General features: G+C 40.5%; 1 protein-coding gene across 3 annotated transcripts in view; it reads left to right on the top strand.

Annotated features, from left to right (window-relative positions):
- Nucleotides 1-22,394: 22,394 nt before the first annotated feature.
- The window catches only part of Pcsk5 (proprotein convertase subtilisin/kexin type 5), a 416,016-nt gene continuing 415,207 nt past the window's right edge, over nt 22,395-23,203 (top strand). For 2 of the 3 annotated variants that reach the window (XM_013155069.3, XM_063249684.1), the window contains exon 1: nt 22,417-23,017. In XM_013155069.3, the coding sequence (XP_013010523.1) occupies nt 22,823-23,017 (195 nt within the window). In that variant the 5' untranslated portion in view covers nt 22,417-22,822. Of the gene's footprint in view, nt 23,018-23,203 lie in introns of all 3 variants that reach the window. The other variant, XM_003472222.4, reaches the window with a different exon arrangement.

The raw sequence follows: 23,203 nt of genomic DNA, 5'->3' as shown, positions 1-23,203 counted from the left end.
ACTGAAAAATCAGGATGTTTTAAGAAAATTAAATTCAGTTGCTCTGCTTTCTCTTAAAGGAAGATGGGTACATCTTCTGATCTTTAGAGAAACTCAGAAGGCATTTTGGTCATTGTCACCTACCCTTCCCTTCTGTCTGACACGCAAAGATTTTTTTTTTTTTTTTTTTTTTTTTGGTCTAAGGTAAAACTATGATAAATTATTCTCTTTCATCTCATCTGAGGAAATGAACTAGGTTAAAAAAAATAGATGTACTCTAAGAACTGAATTTTGGGATAGCCTCTGGTGATAGCTTGCACACTGCCTAAAAGGCCAGGGCATGGTTTCCATCCATCACTCAGTCATCAGGCCCAAGGGCAACCCCAAGGTCCCTAACCAAACATTCTTGGCGGTTTACAAATGGCTTCATTGGAATAACAGAAAAAGCACTATCAATTTCTTAGCCTGGAACCACAGAGTCAGATTAGATTCTTACACAGCTCCTTCCTACTGGCTCTTCCTTTTGTCATGGTGATTCAAGACTGTAGAGAAATAGTCAGCAGTAAAGAAGAAGTTAGCCTGTAAAGACCTGTAAAAGAAGCAGGTCCTTCTCTCTCCTCACTTGCTAACATTTTCCTGGTGCGTTTTTGTTACTAATCTCTTCTCTGATATTCTTCCTGGCTCCCGGGTCCTTACCACACACAGAAAGACTGGATTACTGTCCCTTTTGCATGCTCCATTAGCAAACGCATTTTCTTTTCTTATAGGAACTAGGACACTCAGGCATTGTATTTTCTAGTTTGCTTGTCTGTGTTCCCCTTTTGGCTTTGATTCTGTTCCTTGGGGGTAGGGAGCACACATTTTATTTCCAGTGTTCTCCACGACGTAAAATATCTGTTATGAAAACGAAGCATTGTGGCTACAGGTGAAACACAAGGAACCAGATTCTTCTAAACTAATTCTATCTATGTTCTGAAATATCCTGTTAATGATGTATTAGCCTCTGGACTAAAGCGAACAGGTTTTGTTGCCAATATAAAATCTGAAGTGTGTGTTAGCTAAGCAAAATCAAGACTCATAATAACCTCAAGAGGCTTTGAAAACTCTGCATTATTTTAAAGGAAGAAAACTTACCTATTCCCAATGTACCCTGAGCTGCCAAGCAATCTGCTTGCCTGATGTCTTTGGAAAATTATTAGGCATTTTTCCACCTGATACGGTCTCACTGTTTAATACAGAGCAAATGACTTCTGGTACTGTTTGGAATACATGACTTCTCAAGCTGAGCATAACTACTACCACTGGCACATTCTTTATCTCCCATCTCAGGATGAAAGCTGCTCCTGTGGGGTGCACTGCTCAGAACAGCTGTTTCCACTGGCTTCTCGTAAACAAGCAATTCCCTCGAATCGAGACTTGCTCCCACCAGCGCAGTTAATTAATATGTCAGTTCGTCAGCAAATGTTTGTCAAGGAGCAGGCTCTATGCCCAACGTGAAGGGAGCGAGAGTGAACAAAATAGATTAGACCCCTGCCTTCAAGGACCTCACATAGCCCACGCAGTATGATTGTAGTGATCGGTGACACACATACAGATAAAGTTAAGAAATAGCCACCATAGTAGAAAAAGGATTTCCCAACTAGAGAAAATAACAGTCTTTGCTTTATTGACTGGCCCAGGGCCAGAAAAAGCACTCATTTTAAAAGATTATTATTGGAAAGAATTTGTGTAATTAGGTAAACCAAGTATGATTAACTGTGAGCTACAGGGGTATGGAAATAGAGTGCCTTCTTTGAAATGTCATTGGCAGCTATGGGGCTTTGCCTTTGGGCTTCAGTAGGATTTAACATAGAAGTGTATTATTTGACACAACAGGGGCTTTCCCTCTTCTCTCATCTGTCTCTAATGAGCAATGTGAGTTATTTAATGCAGTTAATGAAATCACAACTTGACTAGTTGGAAGGAAATTGGGCACATTTGTTTCTCTGAGTCAGCCTGACCACAGTAACTCATCAGTGGTGATCAGGTGCACATGTGTGTGAACTCATGTGGACCCGCGTGTTCATGGAGTGACTGTCTGCTGGCACAGCCTGCACAGATTCAGCCTACCTACCTTGATCACATCTGCATGGTTACTTTACGATATTTTCCTTTGTCAATTCACATTTTCCTAAAGACACAAATATATTGGTCAGTATGAATTTAAAATTCAGCAACATTCCAATAAGCGGCACAGCATACAATGCTAAAGATCAACACAACAAATCAAACAATACTATTTTAGCTAGATAGCATTGCAGGGTGAAGGCTTGTATTTGTTGAGAACCGAACTCTCTGATAAAAAAAGGAAATTAGCGACTGTTGTAAGAATTTAGAGACATTACAGGGTCAAAATGAGGCACCTTCATTGAAGTTATTTAAAAGAGAGTAAGAGTAATAAGAACAAATGCCTTTCTCCCTTGGTGATTCTATATTGTTTTCATATCCATGCCAAAGCTAAAATAATACCTTTTTCAATAAGTGGACAACCCTACTCTTTGGAAAACACTAGAAGCTGACTTGGAGAATGGCCAGCTCCTTTAGGCAAGCCCTCCAATCTGAACCTGGGAGCTACACAGGGTTTGAAGTCCACGCTTGGTGGCACACCAGAAGTCAGCCGGTCCTTCCTCTCCCCCAAGTCCTGGCATGCCCCATTTCCTATCAAACTCCTTCAGCCTAGAAAATTCCCTTTAGCACAGAAAACTGCAGGCTAACAGACAAAAACGAGATGAGCTTAGTTACGTATTTTAGGGATCTGAGTAAGCCTCCTAAATGGAAGACAATTTTATCCCTCACCTCTCTGTTGAGCTCACGGGATACCTAACATTAAAATACCTTCTGATAGATGATCTGTTCGATCTTAATAAATGAGTTTTTGTGCAGATTTTTGGAATCCAATAAATGGTGCTTCTCACCTATTACCAGCTAATTCCTTGGTAGATCTGTCATTTCAGATACACCTCGAGTAACACTACAATAAAGCCAAGACATTTCTAGGATTTTCTGGTTTGGAAAAGGAAGAAACTCTGAACAAATTGTCAAAGCTGGAAAGTTAGGACTTTCCTTCTGTTTAGGGTTCACAGATTCGTAATCTCCCTTTTTGTTTTCTACTAACTCAGTGTTTCTCAGTAGTCCCCCTTTTTGCTTTGCTCTAGCAAGGAATTGGCCAAAACCCAGTATAATAAAAATGAGCCTTCTAATCCGATCTAATTGCTTACAAAAGATCATTTGTTTCTGGGTGTTATTGTTTGCCTAAATCTGTCAAGGCCACGCATAATGTCTACGATTTCAGAAAGAGAACTCCCTCTGGTGGCAAGAGAAGTTGTTGCAGCGGATTCCAGCGCGACTGAGTTCCTAGCTGCTTAAGTGGGCTGGATAGGACCTTAGAAACTCCTTCCTTTGGTGAATGAGGAAACTGAAAACTAGATGGCACGTGTAACTTACCTGTTACCTGTCTGCTGACTGAGCCAGACCTATTACCACGTCGCCTGTCACCCTGGGAAGAGCTTCGTCTCCACATATGAGAAGTTTAAGAAATGTCCTCACTTTGAGAGTGGGGTTTTCTTCCAAAGACTCCACTTGCTGCTTCCTCCGAGCAGAACTGGTAGATGCGCTACTCTGTGGACAGCGTTCCCATCCATTCATGTGAACGCTGCTTCTTGGGGAGCTTCCTCTGCGGGGTGATTACTCACTTTCTGGAGCTGGGCTCTGTAAGCCACAACTCTTCTGTCTGCCCGCAAGTTCAAGGCACGAAGCCTGAGGGATACCCACTGGGGAAGAGGACCTTGAACGGTCCAAATAGCACTCTGATACCACTCAATGATTCTAGTGATATCTGAGAAAAATAGCATTTGTAATTATTATATTTACCTTTTTTTGACAGCTCTGGTTAAATAAATCAGAGGCAGGTCTGTATCACTGACTAAGCTACATCCCTGGCCCTTTTCTATTTATTTGTTTGTTTTTTAGAGACAGGATCTTGCTAAATTGCCCATGTTGGCCTTGAACATGAGATCCTTCTGCCTCAGTTTCCCAAGAGGGATTAAAGGTGTGCACCACTGTACCTGGTCACATTTGTTTTACTGTATGTAACAGGTGTGTAGGGTTTATAATTATGTCTCAGATACATTAATCAGCTATGGATCTTAGGCTTAAGTTTTGCATCCATTATGACAAGAAGAGATGATGAGCTTTTTGGAAAAGCAGCTCTAGTCTTGTTCTGAGTTGGCCATATAAATAATGGATCTTCACAAAGGAAATACTAGTGTCTTCTCCTCTCTTGAGAAATACAGACAAAGAGTTACAGCTACGCAATGCCCGCATCGTCCCAGCAAGGCCTGGCGACTGTCTTAGATCGGGCTCTTTGGGAAACTGCCTCTGAGATGGCGATTTCCTGGCAGCTGGCATAGTGGGGACCTCTGCCTACACAGAGAACCACACTGCGGGTAAACTGAGGACTAGAAAGCAGAGTTCTTTCCAGAAGCAAGGACTTATCTGCAATGCAGTTGCAACAGGGGCTCAGATGCTCCCTGGGGTACTCTGAAACAAGGAGGGCCTTCAGGTATGTTCCAAAGCAAGGCACACACATGCCTTCCGCATTTTTATTTGCAGTCATTGGATTTTGTCTTCCCCCAGGGGCAGCAGTGCAGCCTCGAGGAAGACCAAACTTCTCAAGAGCGATTTCATTGTGAAGGAAACTGTTACCATCAACATGGAAGTGAAGCTTAGGGAATGAGTGCCTTAGTCCTACGAGTGTGCAAGGTAAATAGGGGCAGCACACACAGCTCTCACTAGGGTGACCCACAGTGAAATATCTCCTATCTGCATGCTGTTGATCTCTTTCCACAGTTGGGATGCTGCCTTACAGCTTTGTAATATTTGTCTAGCAAACTATGATCATCTGGGGTGAGTTTTAAAATGCCTCTACTAAGTTTCTACCCCATGACTGAACTGATTTTAACATGCAGTCAGGGTGAAGGCATCTAGGCCTCTCCAAATCGTTATTCTTAAATCTGAAAGGCAGTCACATCCTTCACTGTTTAGGGATTACATTTAGCTGGCATGGGACAAGACTGAGGCCAGCTGTGAATTCCAGCCACCACTGTCCAAAGGGACTAATTAGAGATGTCTTAGGTGTGTAGGGGAACGAAAAGGCCAACATAAACATACATGCTACCACCTCCACAGGCCGGCATCCCCCAAGGCTTTGCAGATGAGTTTTACTGGCTAGATTTTAAACATTTGAAAAGTTTCTTTTTCTTTCTGAAGCCCATAGTTTGTTTCTCTTTCTTCTTATTTTTGGTTCAATGTCTGCCTTTGGGTTCTTGTATAAAAGAGACTTATTCACCAAACTCTTGTAATCCCAGCAGTTTTGGCTGAAGTACAGTAGTAGGGAGCCTTTGTAGCAGAACAAACTAAATGAAAGTTTCACTCAAATCATATCCCCACAAACATAACAGTCCTGTGTTCTCAGAATAAAGCTCCCATCAGTGTGCACCCTTCTTTAAGACACTAGCATTATACAGGCAGTATTCATTATACAGGCAAGCTCTGCTTTCTGATTTTGAGTTTTGTGATAATATTTACATATATTTACTTAGCATTATAAAAATCCTCCAATATATAGAAATAGAGATGAGGAGCTATTTATCTTGTAATTTAGCATAATAGTAAAGATAACCTCCCCTTTTTCATTACCTGATTTCAGTAATTATCAGTGTCATTTTTGTTGTTGATAGTAATTTTTCCATCCCTTCACCTTCAAAAAGCCTGGATTATTTGGATGCAAATCCCACCATTTCAATAAGAGGAAAGATTTTGATCCTTGTCAATATTACTTGTTCAGCAGCACATTTCTGGAATTGAAATGATATGAATTGTTTTTCTGTACTAGAAATGGAAGGCTACAAGCTTTGTCTTTCATTGGGCAGCTATAGGCACCTAACACATGTTTGTTGCGTAAGGCAGAAAACAGAATTGGGCACTGTATTTTCCTGCAGAAGTGTGTGTGTGTGTGTGTGTGTGTGTGTGTGTGTGTGTGTGTGTGTCTGTATGAGAAACAGCCAGGAGAGGAAAGAAAGGGTAGAATTGCCCAAAGAACAATTTGTAGCTCTTCTTGGCAAGGAGGGTACAGACTTTGAGAAAAGTTTCTTTTGCCAAAACAACTATTTAGAGCTGAATTTTGAAGCTCTCTCACCCAACGACATGGAGGCCAAAGGGTGCTCCAGGCAGGAGAAGAAGCCTGTGAAACCCTGAGAATGCTCAGCATGTCAGATGGTTGGATGTCCGTCATGTGCTCATCAGGAGATTATTGTCAGCTCGCCCATTGGGGCTTTAGCATCATTCCAATGCTTGATCACAGAACTTTGCAAACCATTGCTTGCAATCTTGAGCCTGCACCAACTCTTCTGTCTTGAGCCTATGGCCCACTCAAGACAATTCTCAATAGATGTTTCACAAGAGAAGATTCATGGGCACTCAACTAATTACAAAGCATATCAATAGAAGGTTAATCAGTACTACTGTCTCAGCATGTGTGATATTTAACAATAGTCCCATGATTATTTGTGGAGCATGGAAAGGTAGATGAATAATAACACAAAAATGAAATCAATTAAGCAGATTCTCTTCATGGTAAATTGTTCTTTTATAACATCTGGTCCAATAAAAAACCTTTAAAATATTTGTGCTAAGAAAGTGAGATACTACTGCTCATATATAATGGTATTCAGAGGTATTTTGATGTATAATGTTTCATAGATGATGATATTATATAAAAATATTTGAGTAACTTTACTACAAAATTATATGAAGTAACATTAAATCTTTTTTCTTAAATTATTTTATTTAATATTCAAAATTGATTAATGAAGAACATCTTTAGGTTATTCTCACTTTATAGGTAAAGATATAGACAGAAAAAAGATAAAGAATTTGACCATTGTAACAGAGATAGCAAGTAGTAGATCTGGAGTGTGAATACAGGTAGCGTTAATTCAAAGCCTATGACACTATTACTATACAATGAACCTTCATTACAGATTTTTTTACACTAACAGGAGTTACTTACCTAGTCATTATTTTAGAAGCCATAGAGGAATCTTTCAGAAGACATATTGAGGCATTTTGCATATTGCATATTGAGATTTTGCAATGCTGGTCTGTGCAAACAATTTCATCCTGCTATCTTCTGCCCAAGAAAGTGTGTCTGAAGAACACCGTTATTTGTAACAACCTTCTCAGATTGGAAACCGCTTGTATTATCAACAATAAAACAGTAGTTATATAGTTATGTGTATGAATGCTTGTATATGTATGTATATATATTTGTATAAGTATATATATGCATGTGTCTATATATATGTATGTACATACAGTTTGTCTACTGGAAAGAAAGACTTTTTTAAATGTCAAGATAGTGATTAGAGGTAAAAATTGTTTGGGGAAATTAGAAAATACTTTTATTTATATTACTGTTCTCTGCAATGAAACCTATGCTGATTCAACATGAAAAGGACTTTTTACTTTTAAGGTAATTAAATTTTGAGTAAAGACTGTACCATAAGTGAAGAGAATCATGCATTTTTACAAATTGTATTTGTATTCCAGTGCTACTCATATCCCATTTTATTTTTATGCTGAAAAGATTCAAAGATAATTCTATATTTAAATGCTGAAATAAGCATTTCTCATCTTGCCTTTATTTTGACCCGTTTTGAAATGCTTCTCGCAGCAAATGATATGCCCTCACATATATTGCTTGTCTCAAGCTCCAGAAGGTCTTTTCTTTATTGATATTTATCTGATATATTTAAACAAAATGGCTATTCAGTCCATATTTGCAGGAGGATACAGTAAGATCAAAGCAGATTAAAGATTGCAAAATATTCTCCTCCATATTACACACTGCAGCACAGTATTACACAGATTTCTTCAATTTTGCATAAAGTCATACTTCCTTCATGCATACTGGAGCTAAAACTGTCTTTTCCTTAAATAATGCAGTGAAGAAATTAAATAATTAAAGTTTCAAGCAAGAAGTTGTAAAGACTTTCAGCAGAAAAGGAGGAAAAGTGGAAGGAAAGAAAAGAACATTTCCAGAAAAATAACTTGCACCTTCTGAATCCATCCCATCTGCAAAAGGAAACCTACAAGAAGGAGACCTAAGGAAAGGGGAAAGGGCCGTCTTTCATTAGAAGGAAATTAGCGATTTTTGGTGATTGTTTCATTGGAGTAAGGCCTCTGGTATTACTGATTGGACTGCAGTGTTTCAAGCAAATTTTAACTTTATAAAACATTCAGGATGCTTGAACTTATTGGAAATGTACAGTCTGTGCGCTAGTGATTACAAAAGCCCAAAGCTGCATTTTGGAGATTCTGTTGGCAAACCAGGTCTCAGACAAAAATCTTTACAAGAAGCTTCATAATATTCCATGTTCTCACTCAAGCTTAGTTTTCTCCAGGTATTGAAGACTAGGAGATCATTTTGAATGGGTTTCAAATGCCTTAGGAACAGACCATTCTCCTGTTCCCCTTTGACTTGTCCCTAACCTAATCAAGAGCCCAGACCTCACTCTTTGCTCACAGTTAGCTTTTAAGCTTGAGGGCAGACACAAAGTCTTGACAATTCTCACTGGTTAAAGAGGGATTGCCCTGTTTTTTCAGCACTTCCTAGCCTGAGAGAATTAGATATTTTGGATTAGACGTATTAAAATAAAAATCTGATATCTCTAGATGCCTAATAAAGGCCACTGAGAAGTGCAAAATAGTGGAAGCATACATGTATTTACAGAAAACTTCCTCCCAACCAATTGCTTAAAACTTACTTCAAGGTGTGTTTTCTCCATGAAATACTTGGGACCAGATCAGCAGCAGCTTCTGTGCTCCCTCAGCTTTTTCATTTAGCATTGATAATTAGACAAACTAACAATACAGCAATTCAGAGAGTTCACTAGACTGTTGAAAGTTTTGTAGAAATGCGAATTGTATCTCTCTCTCTCTCTCTCTCTCTCTTTCTCTCTCTCTCTCTCTCTCTCTCTCTCTCTCTCGAGCTTCTGGCTATGTAGTCCAGGCTGACTTTGAACTCATTTGGAATTCAGATTGGCTTCTAAAATGCAATCATCCTGCCTCAGCGATTACAAGCATGTGCCATCCTGTTCAACATACATCAGTCATTGATCATAGCACCCAACCTGGTCCTGGCAGGCTGACTGATGAATAGATAGATGGATGAACAGATGGATGAATGCAAGGACAAGAGCAGTAGGCCAGGCAACAGATTTGGAGAATGCGATGAGGGCTGACATAAGAAGGGGTATGGTTCACCACATTTGTTTGACCATTCACTTGTTTAATTTACCTTCCAGGTCTTTCTAGAGTTTGGAGCTTAAGTCATTCTCTAATTTTTTGAGCATGAAACACACAAAGATTGCAAATTTATACCAATAAAAGATTGTAAAACATATACAGCCTTCATTCATAAAGACATTCCCAGCATTATTATTTACAACACAGAAGAACAATTTAAATGTCTTGTAAGAGTTTAGTAAATTAGGATACATGAACTCAATTGTGTGTGGTCATGGAAACCCGTAGGACATAAGATTAGGTTAGAACAACCCATAATTTTCTACTGTAAGTTTGCACTTTAGAATCATAGTAGCCAGCTGTGCTTTTCAGTAGCCATGCTTGAGGGATACAGGAAGAAACCTTTATGTTTACCTACTTGACACAACAAAGGCTAAGGTGTGTGCACATATGCAAAAGTGTCAAACTGGGATTTTTACCCACATAATGCTCCATCTACCAGATTTTACATATGTTTATCTGAGCATCACAAAGGGTAAAATACACCCATACCGCCCTTCTGCTCTATAAGCATGTATTTTACCATAGTGCAATGTGGGTGTGACTAACTGTAGCTATGCTGGGGAGGAGCAAAAACTCATCTGGGCATCTGCACACTTGGCAGAAAAGTGGCAAGGTGTGTACAGGAGCTCCAAAGCTGCAACAGGTGAGTTTTACCTGAAATGTTCATGACCAAATTTCTGTGCATTTAAAATTTTTTTTTTTTTTTTTGGTTTTTCTGGTAGAAGTAGCCTAATTCAGTAGAATAGCACATAAAAAAACAGATTTGCAAGTTTTGAAGGAGGTCAAAAGTGACTTATCTGAGTGTTCATGCATAGATAATGAAGACATTAATGTCTTTGATGTTGGCCGTGTGAACCAGAGTTCCTGTGACGGTGAAATGGAGAGAACAAGAACTGACTGATACAGACGCAGGGCGTGCAGACCTCTTTGTTTCAGATGATAAAGAAAACAGCAAATATGTACTCAAAGTACATATTTGATTAGTTGAAATGGTACAAAATGGTCACCCAACCAAATAGGTGGATAGTTCTGTCCAGTTTTAGAACTAGGTCTAAAATACGGTGAGGATCTTGGCAGAGTGAAACCTATTGGATGGAACGTCAGCACTGCCAATCAGTGTTGGAAATTGTAACAGATGAAATGCTATTGAATGTTGTGAAATATACAAATGCCAAGATACAAGTAAAACATTCGGTATGAATGAATAGCCATACTCAGAAATGTATTTTTTATGACTGCTCACTAGCTAAACTGAAAGCATTCATAGGTCTTCTGAACTTAGCAAGGCTTTCTCATGATAATTGCAGGAATGTAAAAGAAAAGTGATAAGCACCTGCCTGGCAAGTGCAAGATCCTGAGTTCTATCTCCAGTACCAATAAGTAAGTAAATAAATAGATGGCCATGGGTTGCATAATAACAATAGTACTAATGAGATTTGGTTTCCTTCAAAATTGCCTGAGGTTTGATGGCAAAATGACCTGCCAAGAAAGAAAAAGACAGGATAACCTGGCTGTTATCCACTCATTTTTTGAGAGATTTGTAGGCAATTGTCAAACCATTTATACACTATCTGAATTCATGATTGTTGATGAACATCTCACAACATTTATGATCACTATAGCTTCAAGTAGTATAAAACCTTCAAAATACAATATAGTCAGGCATGGTGGCACATGCCTATAATCCCAGCACTTAGGAGGCTGAGGCAGGAAGATTGCTTTGAGGACAGCCTGGATTACAAAGTGAATTAAAGATCAGCTTTAACTGCAAAGTGAACTCCTATCTCAAAAAGACCAAAAAATTATATATATATGGAATATATATATATATATATATATAGAGAGAGAGAGAGAGAGAGAGTCATAAAGTTTATGACATTGTAGATGTGAAGACTTACAGTATTTTCAATTCCGAAATCTATCTTGGAACTCAGTCACCAGATCCTTATTCATCTAGTAATAAGCCAAATAACAATGTGAACAGACTTTTTCCCATTTCCCAAACCAATTGGAATGTGACATTTGACCATTGGTTTACCAACTTCCAATTGATGTTATGTTTGCTAACAGAGAACAAGTTGACCAATATAAGAACTGTATACCAGAACAAAGAATAAATTTCAAATGAAATGTTGCAATTCCAAAACAGAGAATTGTGTTGTACAATCTTTGAATTTCAGAAAGAACTAATATTGACTTCCTATATAACCAAGAAAAACAAACTGTTATTGGTGATGTCAACATTACACCATTATGGAAATACTGACAGGGAACCCTCCATAAAACGGAAACCCGAGATAATAACTTCCTACGAGAAAAGCAAAGGCAGAAAAGATGCTGTTGGTGAGTTATGCAGCAGCTATGATATCACTTGAAACACAAAGCATGGTCAGTGGTTATGCTTTACTCAGCCCACATGTGTGGTATCAATAGCTTGACAGTTCAGCAAGTAAGGAGTGCAAAATACCATGGAGAAATTTTCTTAGAGGCCTGGGACTGGAGCTCTTAAGAGATCACTTACAGTGGAGAGAAGACAAAATATTTCTACACAAGTAACTATGCCAAAAATATTGTGGAGCACACTGGTGAGCTGACAGGGGAACAGGCAGGCGCAGCATGCCAAAGACCTACTAAAACAGCAGGAAACCAAAGAGATGTCAATTGTGTCCTACAAGTATGGACCAGAAAACAAAACATACATGCTATCAGTGTAAACCATACTTGTGTAAGCGACATACAATTCTCCTACAGGAAGACTGATTTGGGTATGACACCTGAAACAAAGATTTTTTTTTGCAGAATTCTATTTCTATTTTCATTACATGTCACATTGGCTTATGTTTCTGATGTTATCTCTTAGGTTTTGTAGCACATACACAGCCTAGGTGAAAATGTTGACGTCCATTCAAAGAACTCATTACATACTGGCTATTTTATTTTATTGACATCTTATTTTCTTATTTAGGCATGATAATTGAAGTAAAGCTTATCTTTTTTGAAGAGTACTTTTGGTATTTTCACTTTAGTTCATGTAGGAATTCATTTCTGGTGTTATCTTTTAGGTTTTGTAAGCAAGTATGTGCTGATGTGAAAACACTGATGTTTATCCTAAGTATGCAATATGTACTAAGAATTTAATACTTTATTTTATGTTCTTGTCAACTACACATTGCATAACATACTAAGAATCTCCTGACAAAACAGCACTGAGATATAAAGTATGTCCTACAAGAGGGTCAGGAAAGCTAAACATACGTGCCGTCAGTGTATGCAATACAAGCGTGTGGAATATACTGTTGTTGCTGACAGTGAAGACTGTCTTAGGTGTGACAAAGTTAAGATTTTTTTAATAGATTACTGTTGGCATTTTCATTCCAGTTCAAATAAATATTTATTTCTGCTGTTAGTTTTTAGACTTTGTACACCAAAAAAGTCAATGTTGAAAATTTTGATGCTTTTTTATACAGTAATAAATGTTGAAAATTCAACACTCTTTTGATATTTTTTCCTGTTAATTATTTGTTGTTTAATATAATAAAACTCATAAAGTTAAAATTAATAATTCATCAATAGAAGTATTCTAAAGAATAAGCATGAGTGCTATATCCCCACAACAATGTACCTTTATGTCAAAACTGACATTATGATTAAAGTGATAATTGCAAAGATCATGGAGACATATTTACAGTATATATTACATGAAAAATTCAAGATATAAAATTGCATATTTTTTAGGCTTGTAACTTAATAAACATATGGTTGTTTTCGGACTAATTTTAGAAAAATACATATTAAGTATGAAAATGATTTCAGGAGTGGGAATATCACTATATTACTTATCCCTTCAAACTATTTTAAGTATTTTTGTATTACTTATTCCATAGAAGATTAGTGTTAAAAGACAATATGTGATGAATAGATAGATGGATATAAAGTAAAGAAAGCAAGATTTGGAAGAAAAATGGGGATAATGTACAGTGAAGAAGTTAAACTTTAATTAAGTGAAAGAGGAGATGTAGTTAAAGCTGCTTCTCTTTTGATGAAATTCACTTGATACCTCAGCTGAATCCATTTATTTACTCTTGTATGAGTCTTTTTCTGACATTATCCAAATTCTACTGTAGTTATGTGCTGTGCAGTGCAGAAGAGCTGAAGTTTAAAATGCACCTTTTGCCATTGTGTAAGAACAGAGCTCATAAAATAAACACATCATTGAAAACCTTAGGAGGAGCCTTTGCAAAAGTATCCATTATAATGAATCCCAATGGACTTCAGGATCGTTTCTCATGAAACTAGTGAAATTTCATCACTGTGACTACATCACAATTAATCACATCCACAGTTTGCAGGACCTGGATAATAAGAAAGTGAGAAAAGTGTCTCTCAATTCCATCGGGACAAAAGAAACGTATTTTAGACATGAAGAGTCACAAATTTACTTTCGGTCTGTAGGTTGCTGGGTAGAGTTGATGTGGACACTCTCCTGGGGACAGAGCTGAGAAGCTCCTGAACTGGCAGGTGAAGAGAGAGGAGGAGAGGAAGTGAGAAATAACTCCCACTTGGTGGCAGAACCAGGAGGCCATGAAGGAAAGGTCTCTTCTCACCTGACATCAGAACTTTCCACTGAGTGAATGGCAAAAGAATAGGACAGAAGAATGTATTTCCAGGGGCTCATTTTTGTCAAGAGAGATGTTGCTGTAATTCTGGGATGGTGGAATTGGTATAAGATTCAGAAATCAAAAGTTCCAGTCCGAGATCCATTGCTTATTAGATGCAGTCAGCTGGACACATCATTCCAGCATCTACTTTTCATATCTATAAAGTCACATTGACTGCTATGACAGCACTAGAATAACAACTTTGTCTTCACTTATTTGACCCATTGCTATTAGTGGTAAATATGGTGATAATCTGAAGAACTTTGTCAAATCATCATAAAAACTAGGTGAGTGCCGTATGGCCACTGGCCATCAGGATCACTCTGAATCATTATTTATCCAATCCAATAAATCAATGGTTTATTTCCACTTGTACAGATTAGTCAATTTTCTTCTCCCTTGGATCCAGATGCTTTGAGAAATTTTACTTTGAAAAGGCCTGTTTCTGTGCAGATTCCAGTTGGCAGAGAGTTTGTCATTAAACATACAGAAAGAATGAGTAACTCAGGAGAAATTACAGCATTCTAGGCCCAATATAATTAAAAGGGCTATAGGATAATAGAATATTGATTAGATAACTTGCCTCAGAGAATTAGTTTCCACACATAACAGAACCACTTCTGAAACTTCACATCTCTCACATCATGAGAATCAATCTGGGAAACCCAGAGCTCCCCCGGTGCACACTTGTATAGAAAGTCTGTTTTCTAAAGTTTTCAGGATACTGAATGCAAAATCAATTTCATGTAGCACCCATTCTTCAGATCCAGTTCTGGACTGTGTGTATTTCATAGACATTTAGGTTATCATCTTTTTATTGTAATTTTAACTTTTTTTTTCCAAATCCACACCCTAGCATTCAGTTCTTTTAAGCTCAGAAGTCTTAACTTCCACTATTGCTTAAGATTTTTTTCTAATAATGCTTACCCAGATTTATAGAATGTCACTAAGTTTTGCATTGCTGACATTTACTGCAAAATTCTTTTCATTTTTCATTTCGCTGCCAAAATGTCAACATGCAAATATCTTATGGACTTGTCAGCTTGTATCTGTATGGACACACACACAACTGTATGACAAATGCAAAATGAGAAATGATAAATGATACCCAATATATTGCCTGTTCTTCCTACATAGAGTTCTGTCTTTGCCCACCTTTCATAGTTTAATATGCTCCCAGATCTCAAAACAATGCTCTCATTATTTTTAAATAAGTAAGAAGCCACATAAGAGAAAGTTTTTTCATCACTCAAAGCCTGTGTTTCACAGTATGTTCGTAGGACGTGATCTCACCTTCACTCCCAGTGGAGATAGTATTTAGCATGTTTATATTACCATCTGACTTAGCACATCTATGAACTAGGTTTGTCCTCTTTGAATTTGGAGAAAATTAAGACAATGCTTGCTTTACTAGATTATTGGCTCAGAAATTTCTTGGGAAGTCACAGGGCTTTGAAAGGATAGTACTTACTAGAATTCAGATCATGGCATAGAATCAAGGAAAGCTTGAAAGATCTGAGAAGCTTTCTGCAGAAAGCATTTCACTAATTTTTAGAAAAATAAAATTTTAACAAAGAGTGATTCCAAGATAGAGAATAACTTTTTTGAAAATAGAACTTTACTGCCATTCTTGGTATAGAAATTCATTGACATAGGTCTTACTGGACTTCTCCAGCCACACTGTTTCAGTGTATCTTACTGGAATAGCTTAATAAGAATTCCTTTACCACAAACCTAAGGACTAAGGAAACAAAGGATGTCCATATTTTTCTCAAGTTACTAGAATCTGGACTAGGGTAGCAGAATTTGGTTAATATATATAGAAATAATAGCTTCCAATGGCTGTAATCATCACATCTTGAATACACCATGGGAAGGACGAAGCTGTGTTGCACATGGTGGTTGTGACCTAGATACACACCTTTAGGAAATGACAAAATAGAATAGGGTCCTGTGCCACATAATGAGACCTTCAGCCAATGAAGGGCCAGATATACAATGGTATTCCCTCCCTGATTATAATGGAGTAGACATTTCTATGACTAATGACACAATAGCTACCGTGACATTGTGGTACAACATATGACTCAGGACAGTGATGGGGATGGCATCAGCAAATCTGCCATGCTACTGCTGGTACACATGTGTGGCAGTGGAAATGCAGTCATGTGGCCCCATAATACTTGGCAATAATAGACTCCTCACTCACTGTTTCTGCATTTATATACTATACTTCTTTGGATTAATTTTTTAAGACACCATCTCACTATGTAGCTCAGATGGCCTTGAATTCACTGTGTAGCCCAAACTGGCCTTGAATTTGTGGTGATTTTCCTATCTCAGCCCCCCCACCTAAGTTCTGGGATTTTGGTTTGTACCACCAGGGCTGGCTCCATAGTATACTTTTCTTTGCTATGTTGGGAGGTATTTCTACTTGCTAAAGATGCTAACTATAAAATAGGACGTGGTACCCTGGCAGCAGCTTCCTAGAGCTTATGTTTCCATCCCTCTTTATTGCATTGAGAGACCACACTGATTGAGCTACACATGTATGTTGGTATAAACACACTGTGATGCTCATGCAATGATGAAATTGCCTAACGACACATTTCTTCAAACTTACAGCCATCTTTAAGTGAGCCTAGACTGTAAATGTAAGACACATACTCACACAAGGTTTCTGTGAAAACATTTTATCATAGTTCATCTCACTTCAGAGTCACAAGTAAAAGTCTTGCTGGTTAAATTTTGATTTACAACATCTCATTTGGCATTAATTAATGAATTAAATCTACTCTGTCTCAAAATGTTTTAATTCCTAGGGCCCATGTAACTTTTGCCTTTTTAAAACAAGGTGAAGTTGTGAGTTTCTTGTTTATAGATCCTCATTCTCTGAAGAGATATGAAGAGAAAAGAGCCGATAAACTAGTGTTGGGATAGTATCCCAAGGCCCCACAGAAACGGAAGTCTTGACTTTTGGAAGGACTGCTAACACTGGTTTAAAGATCAAGTCTCTTAAGAAGCTGCAAGATGCAAGCTTCTTCCCTTGATTTCCTCCGCCCTTCCCTTAACTGCTGTCCCTTACCTTAGTGTTTGAGACGGGTTTGGAGGCCATCCATCCATCCCACCCATCTTGAAGGAGACACTACTCTGAGACCAGGGGTAGAAGTAGAAGGTGAAGTGAGTTTGTTTCATTTCCTTCATAGCTAAAAGAAATCATTTATCTTCTCCAAACTCTGGTAAAATGTTTCATGAATGAGTCTGTCATTGTGGGATTTAAATGCCTACAAAATCACAAAAGAGGGTCAACAATTCCAATATAAGTCACACATACTGAAGAAAAAGCAAATGCTTCCTAAAATTTGTAGGATGTTATTTCATCTGTTTATGCCCCAGGATATAAATATTATCTAATAAATGCAATAACTAGTCCTGAATTAGCTCTTGTTTTCATATATATCATGAATCATATTTTAAGTGATGGTGATTAAATATCTAAGACATTCAGTGGGTTAAATCAAGTCTCCTTTCTCCTGACTGAATTTATGTTATTAACCCATGGGTCTTGGTTACTTTTCTCATTGCTGAGGCAAAACACCTGACACCCACAAGTGAAAGGACACAGGTTGATTTTGGTTTACAGTTTGTAGAGGTTTCTGTTCATAGTCAGCTGGCTCCCAGGCAGAGTGGCAGGGCAAAGGCACATGGCAGAAGAGGAACAGTCCATGGCAAAGTCATCAGGAGGCAGCGAAGCAAGCCTCCAAAGTTTTATTGCATCCCAGAGTTTTATCCCAGGGTGGACCTTCCTGTTACATCCAGGAATAGTGAACAGTGAACTGATTTAGTACCAGACACCCCTAATCCCAGTGTCACCCTAGATCTAACCAATGATGAAAAGCTCTGTCTATGAGTGCATAAAACTTCGGGAGGATTTAGATGCAACTCATAACACCAGATATGCAAAATTAAGTTAGTGTTGCTTTTTGGCTCATAGCACACTATTGTCTTTGATTATTTATATCATTCTCCAATTTGTAACTTATTTTTTCCTGGTAGAGTTACGGTCCTCCAAATTGGTTTTCTGTTGCTTTTAGGTTTGTGTGTGTGTTACTAGGGATGGAGCTCAGGAGGGCTCTACCACTGAGGCACATTTGCAATGCTTTTTATTTTTTATTTTGAAACCGCCACTCACCAGGTTGCTCAGGCTAGGCTTTAAATTTCAGTTCTCCTTCCTCTGCCTCCCATGTAACTGAGATTACAGATACACAGCATTGTTCCCACAGGCCTCAGCATTTTTATCTATTAAATAAAGAAGTTACAATAGTAATATCTACAGTCTCCACAGCATTCTGTACTGTGAGAATGAGATTAACACTTGAAATGTGCTTGTCCGAGTACCTGGCATATAACAAGTCCTTAATAAATGAAGACTAGTACCATAATTTATCACGGTTATTGTTCAATTTGATAAACTTTCATTGTTGATCTGAATATGATACACTGAAAACTGTTTAGGATTCTTATAGACTTGGTAACTCTCCTACTGGGCAGTAAAGTATCTCACAGCATTTTCCCCCTTAGTCAGTTTCAAACTGCCTATTAAGAATTTATCACTGATTCACACAATCTCAGGCTAGAAGGCAACTGGAAGGTTAATCCTGCAGAGAGACGCACCAGGAAAACGAGGGAAGCGTTTTTAAGCAAACTCTTTCCAGAATGTTTAGTTTCCAGGCTTCCAAGGCAGGTCCCTACAGAGTTCTTGTTCCTTCTGCTACGAAGCTGTCGAGGTATCTATTCACTGTGTTGCACTCAAATCTCCCTTCAGAGCTCTCAGGGCCCTTGGCAGAGCAGACAAACACTGGAAGGGCCTCATTAGCAAGTAATGTGCTGCTAAGTATAAGACAAATTACCAAAGCTGCCCAATTTCCTGTCCAGTGGCACAGTACTGAGGGAGAAAACAGGGTCAAATCTTTCAGTGCTAGCCTTCACATACAAAAAACAGGCATTTGTGCAAGGCTTGTATTTTAGGTTTTTTTCCAGTGTTAATGGTTTTACACTAACCAATGGTACTCTCAGTTGCCTCTTCCTTTGTCTGTGGAGGTATTTGTCACAACCAGTAGAACCCGAGGTCATGAATTAAGTGCAGCTCACTAATTGGTGAAGCTTTTGGGCTCTCTCCAAATGCTTCCTTCTTGACCAAGAGGGCTCTGTCTGTCACTTGAGTTTACCAAGTGGGAAGGTCTTGAAGCACTGTTCATCAGTGGAAAGTTATTTCTTTGACATTACTTAGGTTTAGGAATCATACATTTTGAGAATGCACCTAAAATTGAAATGGAAGCTGGGAATGATGGTGCAGGCCTGTAAGCCCTGCACTTGGGAGGCAGAGGCAGGAGGATTGCTGTGAGTTTGAGGTGAACCTGGGCTACACAGTGAATTCAAGGCCAGGATGAACTATATGGTGAACCTTGTCTCAAAAAACAAAACAAAAAAACTGAACTGAAAAATAACTGCAAGAAGAATAGATTATCGGAAGAACGAATCTATATTCATTCATTTGATTTAAACACTGACTGAGGTTTCAAAATCTTTTTTTTTTTTTAAACCGAGTTAGTTTTACCCCTTTTAAACACATATGCACCTATATGGTTTAATTCTATAGTGTCTCACAAAACTCTCCACATTTAGACAGAGTTTGTGGAAGATGTGGAAGGTGACTGGATCACGGAGGCGCTATGTCACCAGTGAGGTCATCCAGTGATGTGGTCAACTGTGCAATGAGGGACCAGAGCCTGGTTAGAGGTGAGCCACTGAGAGTGTGATCTGGAAGAGCCTCTCCCCCTGCCCAGTTTTTCCCTGCTTCCTGACTGCCCTGCTGTGAGCAGACCTTTCCTCCACGTCATTCCTGTGGTCCGCCAACCACAGCCTGAGCCTTCTAAGACTTCTTCTAAATTTTGGGTGTCGGGTATTTTGTGCCAGCAATGACAAAATGATTGAGACAGTGTCCAAAAGGAAGAATATGTGTGTGCGTAAACTAAACCCCGCCTCAGGGATAGGTTCACAATCCAGAGCATTGTATTACCTCTTTCTACTTCATTTTCCAATACTCCATCATATTCCGTGTAGTGGAGGTTATGTTTGTTTATGCCGAGCAGGGCTTGCATGCACAAAGCAAGAGAGTCTGTGGTGTTAGTGCACAATTTTGCTCTTCTGAGAAAAGAATCTCCTGGCATCAGGAGGCGCTGTGCCGCAGTTTTCTCTTTAGAAGTTGAGCCCAGAGACAAGATGGCCTTCAAAGGGAATCATGTTTTGCTGCCTTTGTAGCTCTAAACAATTAACAGCCCCAGAGCCGCAGAGATAAATGCACTGGCCATGCTTTACACTTGACATCAGAAGTATCTTGTGCAGTGGCCACCTTCCTGTGGATTGTTGCCTCACAGGCTTTCGCTCACCAGAGAGCAAAGGCTCACTATCCATAAAGGCAGACTACCCCTGATCTGTGTATTGAGATTTATAACTTGACAACACCTTTAGTTCTATCTGAAAAACAATAGTTTTGTGTCTTTATGCACTATGCAGGGGACAGCTAACAGTGATAGATTGTGGGCTTTCTGGACTCAATGGCTGGAGGAGGAAAAAGGGCTCTGTCTGAAGCAAGTGGCCAATGGTCAGAATATACCAGTACTCTAAGGGCCAAGCATAGTGCTTACACTTTCCCACTTTTAAATAATAGAATAATAGTAATGAGTCGTATTTACTCTAAAGTTTCAATATTCAGATTCTGAATTCCACTAATCTTTTGCAACCACCCTTCCTCTTTTCTGCTTCTCCTATCACAACATGATGTGTGCATGCTAGGTGCTCAAAATAGATGTATTAACCAATCAAATAGATAAGTGAAGAAAATAGGTGCCTTCCACAAATGATTTAGTTCTTACACTCCACTACTTTTCACCAGGGATGGAAAGGGGATAATGGTACTTTTTAGATTTGTTCACAGGATGCACTAGTATAGCATAACTTTCAACAGTGTGAAAAATGACACAAAATGTTATGCTCCATGGTGGTAGCCTAATTTAAATTTTCAGGTATGTTTCAGATAATAGAAGTATTGTGTGATGGGTTAACTTAAACACATCTTAAGCCTTAAAATAAAAGATAGCAAGGACTACAAACGTGCTCATAAGAAAAAAGATAAAAATGGTGAGAAAAAAAGACAAAATAGAGGTTATGACTACTTTTGAGAAAATAGAGGGTATGACTACTTCTGAGGTCAGTTGGATTATTTCTTGAGGGCCCCCCCCCCTTTTTTTAGAAAAAACTGTTAGTCACCGGGTGCCCCCTCACCTCCAAAAAGACAAAAAGACAGAAAAGTTGTCAGTGGAAGTGAGAAGAGGGTTAACCCGAGCTCCCTCCTGCCTGGAGCAGCTATCATGCACCATGCAGTAATACGCGGCGGCCACACATTTCATATTGACTTCCTCTGTGGTTCTTTTAGCATCAAAACCTTTCACTGTTGCAGGGTTGTGCTCAGAAATGTTGGGAAACTTATTCCTTGGTGGGGAAAAAGATGCCCTCATCAGACGCAATCCAACAGATGCATGAAGCAATTCTTGGGGGCAATGTGACTATTCACTTGCATAGTATTTATTTCTGTCTCCTAGGGATATATTTTTCTCAATTCCTTGGCTGGGACTTTAAGGTCCCGCGGTGCTGCCTCTTATCGGATGCGCCGATTTCAAAAGTCAACAGGCGACAGAGCTGGCTTTGGAGTTGTGGTGGTTGGCTTTTGTAAGAGTCATGCGACTCATTGTCCTGTGTGGTAGCTTGTCCGGGTAGTAGAATGTGTAAAATAAACAGTTGCTCGAAAGCATGAAGAATTAACGAAGTGAAAATTTGGGTTGTGTGTTGGGCAGTTGACACGCAAGTGACCTCCTTAAAGGCTTAGTGACTTAGGAACGTTTAGGGCAGGGATGAATGAATCTTCCCAGCGCTTCCCTCGTCCCAGCCAGTGCAAATCTGGGAAGTCTGTAGGATGAGTGGCGGTGCATAAATACCCGTCAGCTGCGAGAAAGCCAAAGCGGCTCAAACCAGGCCTCCAGCGCACTGTCACCGGGCGCTGGGTAAACACTCACTCGCCTTCGCTGCTGCCCGGGACCCTGAAGGTTACAGCCCGGGGAGACAGGGGGCGCTAGGACCTGGCTGGCGCCGGCCGCCGCGCCTCCGCGAGCACGGGCGGGGCGGGGCGAGGACGCGGGCGCGGGCGCGGGCGCGGGCGGGAGTCATTTATGCGGAGCGGCGCCGCTGCCATTGCACTCGCTCTGTCCGCGCGCCGCGCGCCGCCCCAGGGAGCGCGGGGAGCGGGCGAGCCGGCGCTGCGAGCCCGGGCTACAGGGGGACGCGCGGCCGCTGCCTGCACCGCCCCGCGCGTCGCCTGCGCCGCTCTCGGGGCCCAGCGAGGAGCGCAGCGTCCGGGGCCGAGCCGGCGGGACCCCACCGCGGAGGGCGCCGGTCCCGCTCCGCCGCTGCCCTCGGAGCCCGAGCCGGGGGCGCCAGCCGACCGCCCGGCCCGCGGGACGGAGAGCCGGGCGCGCAGGTCCCGGGCTTCGGGCATGGTCTAGGACCGGCCGAAGTCCGCCGCGCCGCCGCCTGCTGGGGCTCGCCGCCTGCTGCGGATCGCCCGGGGCGGCCCAGGCCGGAGAAGTTAGTTGTGCGCTGCGCCGCGGAGTGCGCCGAGCCAGCCAGCCAGCCAGCGACGCGGCCCGCGGGGCGCCGGGAGCATGGGCTGGGGGAGCCGCTGCTGCTGCTGCCCGGGACGGCTGGACCTGCTGTGCGTGCTGGCGCTGCTCGGGGGCTGCCTGCTCCCCGTGTGCCGGACGCGCGTCTACACCAACCACTGGGCGGTCAAGATCTCCGGCGGCTTCTCGGAGGCTGACCGCATAGCCAGCAAGTACGGCTTCATCAACATAGGACAGGTAAGGACGACAGGCTGGCCGGGCCTGCCGCGGGGGCTGCCGGTGCCCCGCGCTGCCGGCCCCTCCCCCTCCTCCAGATGTGCTCCGCAGCTGTTGTCCTAACTCTCGGGCGATGCGCACTCACACACATGCGCGCACACACATACATACACACACGCAGACACGTACACCAAAGTTGCCAGGATT

Source organism: Cavia porcellus, unplaced genomic scaffold, assembly GCF_034190915.1.
Source record: "Cavia porcellus strain 051 isolate PalLab524CR breed Dunkin Hartley unplaced genomic scaffold, mCavPor4.1 scaffold_1, whole genome shotgun sequence".
In the NCBI taxonomy this organism is placed as follows: Eukaryota; Metazoa; Chordata; class Mammalia; order Rodentia; family Caviidae; genus Cavia; species Cavia porcellus.
The sequence above is the reverse complement of the archived record's forward strand: the minus strand, read 5'-3'. Positions and strand labels throughout refer to the sequence as shown.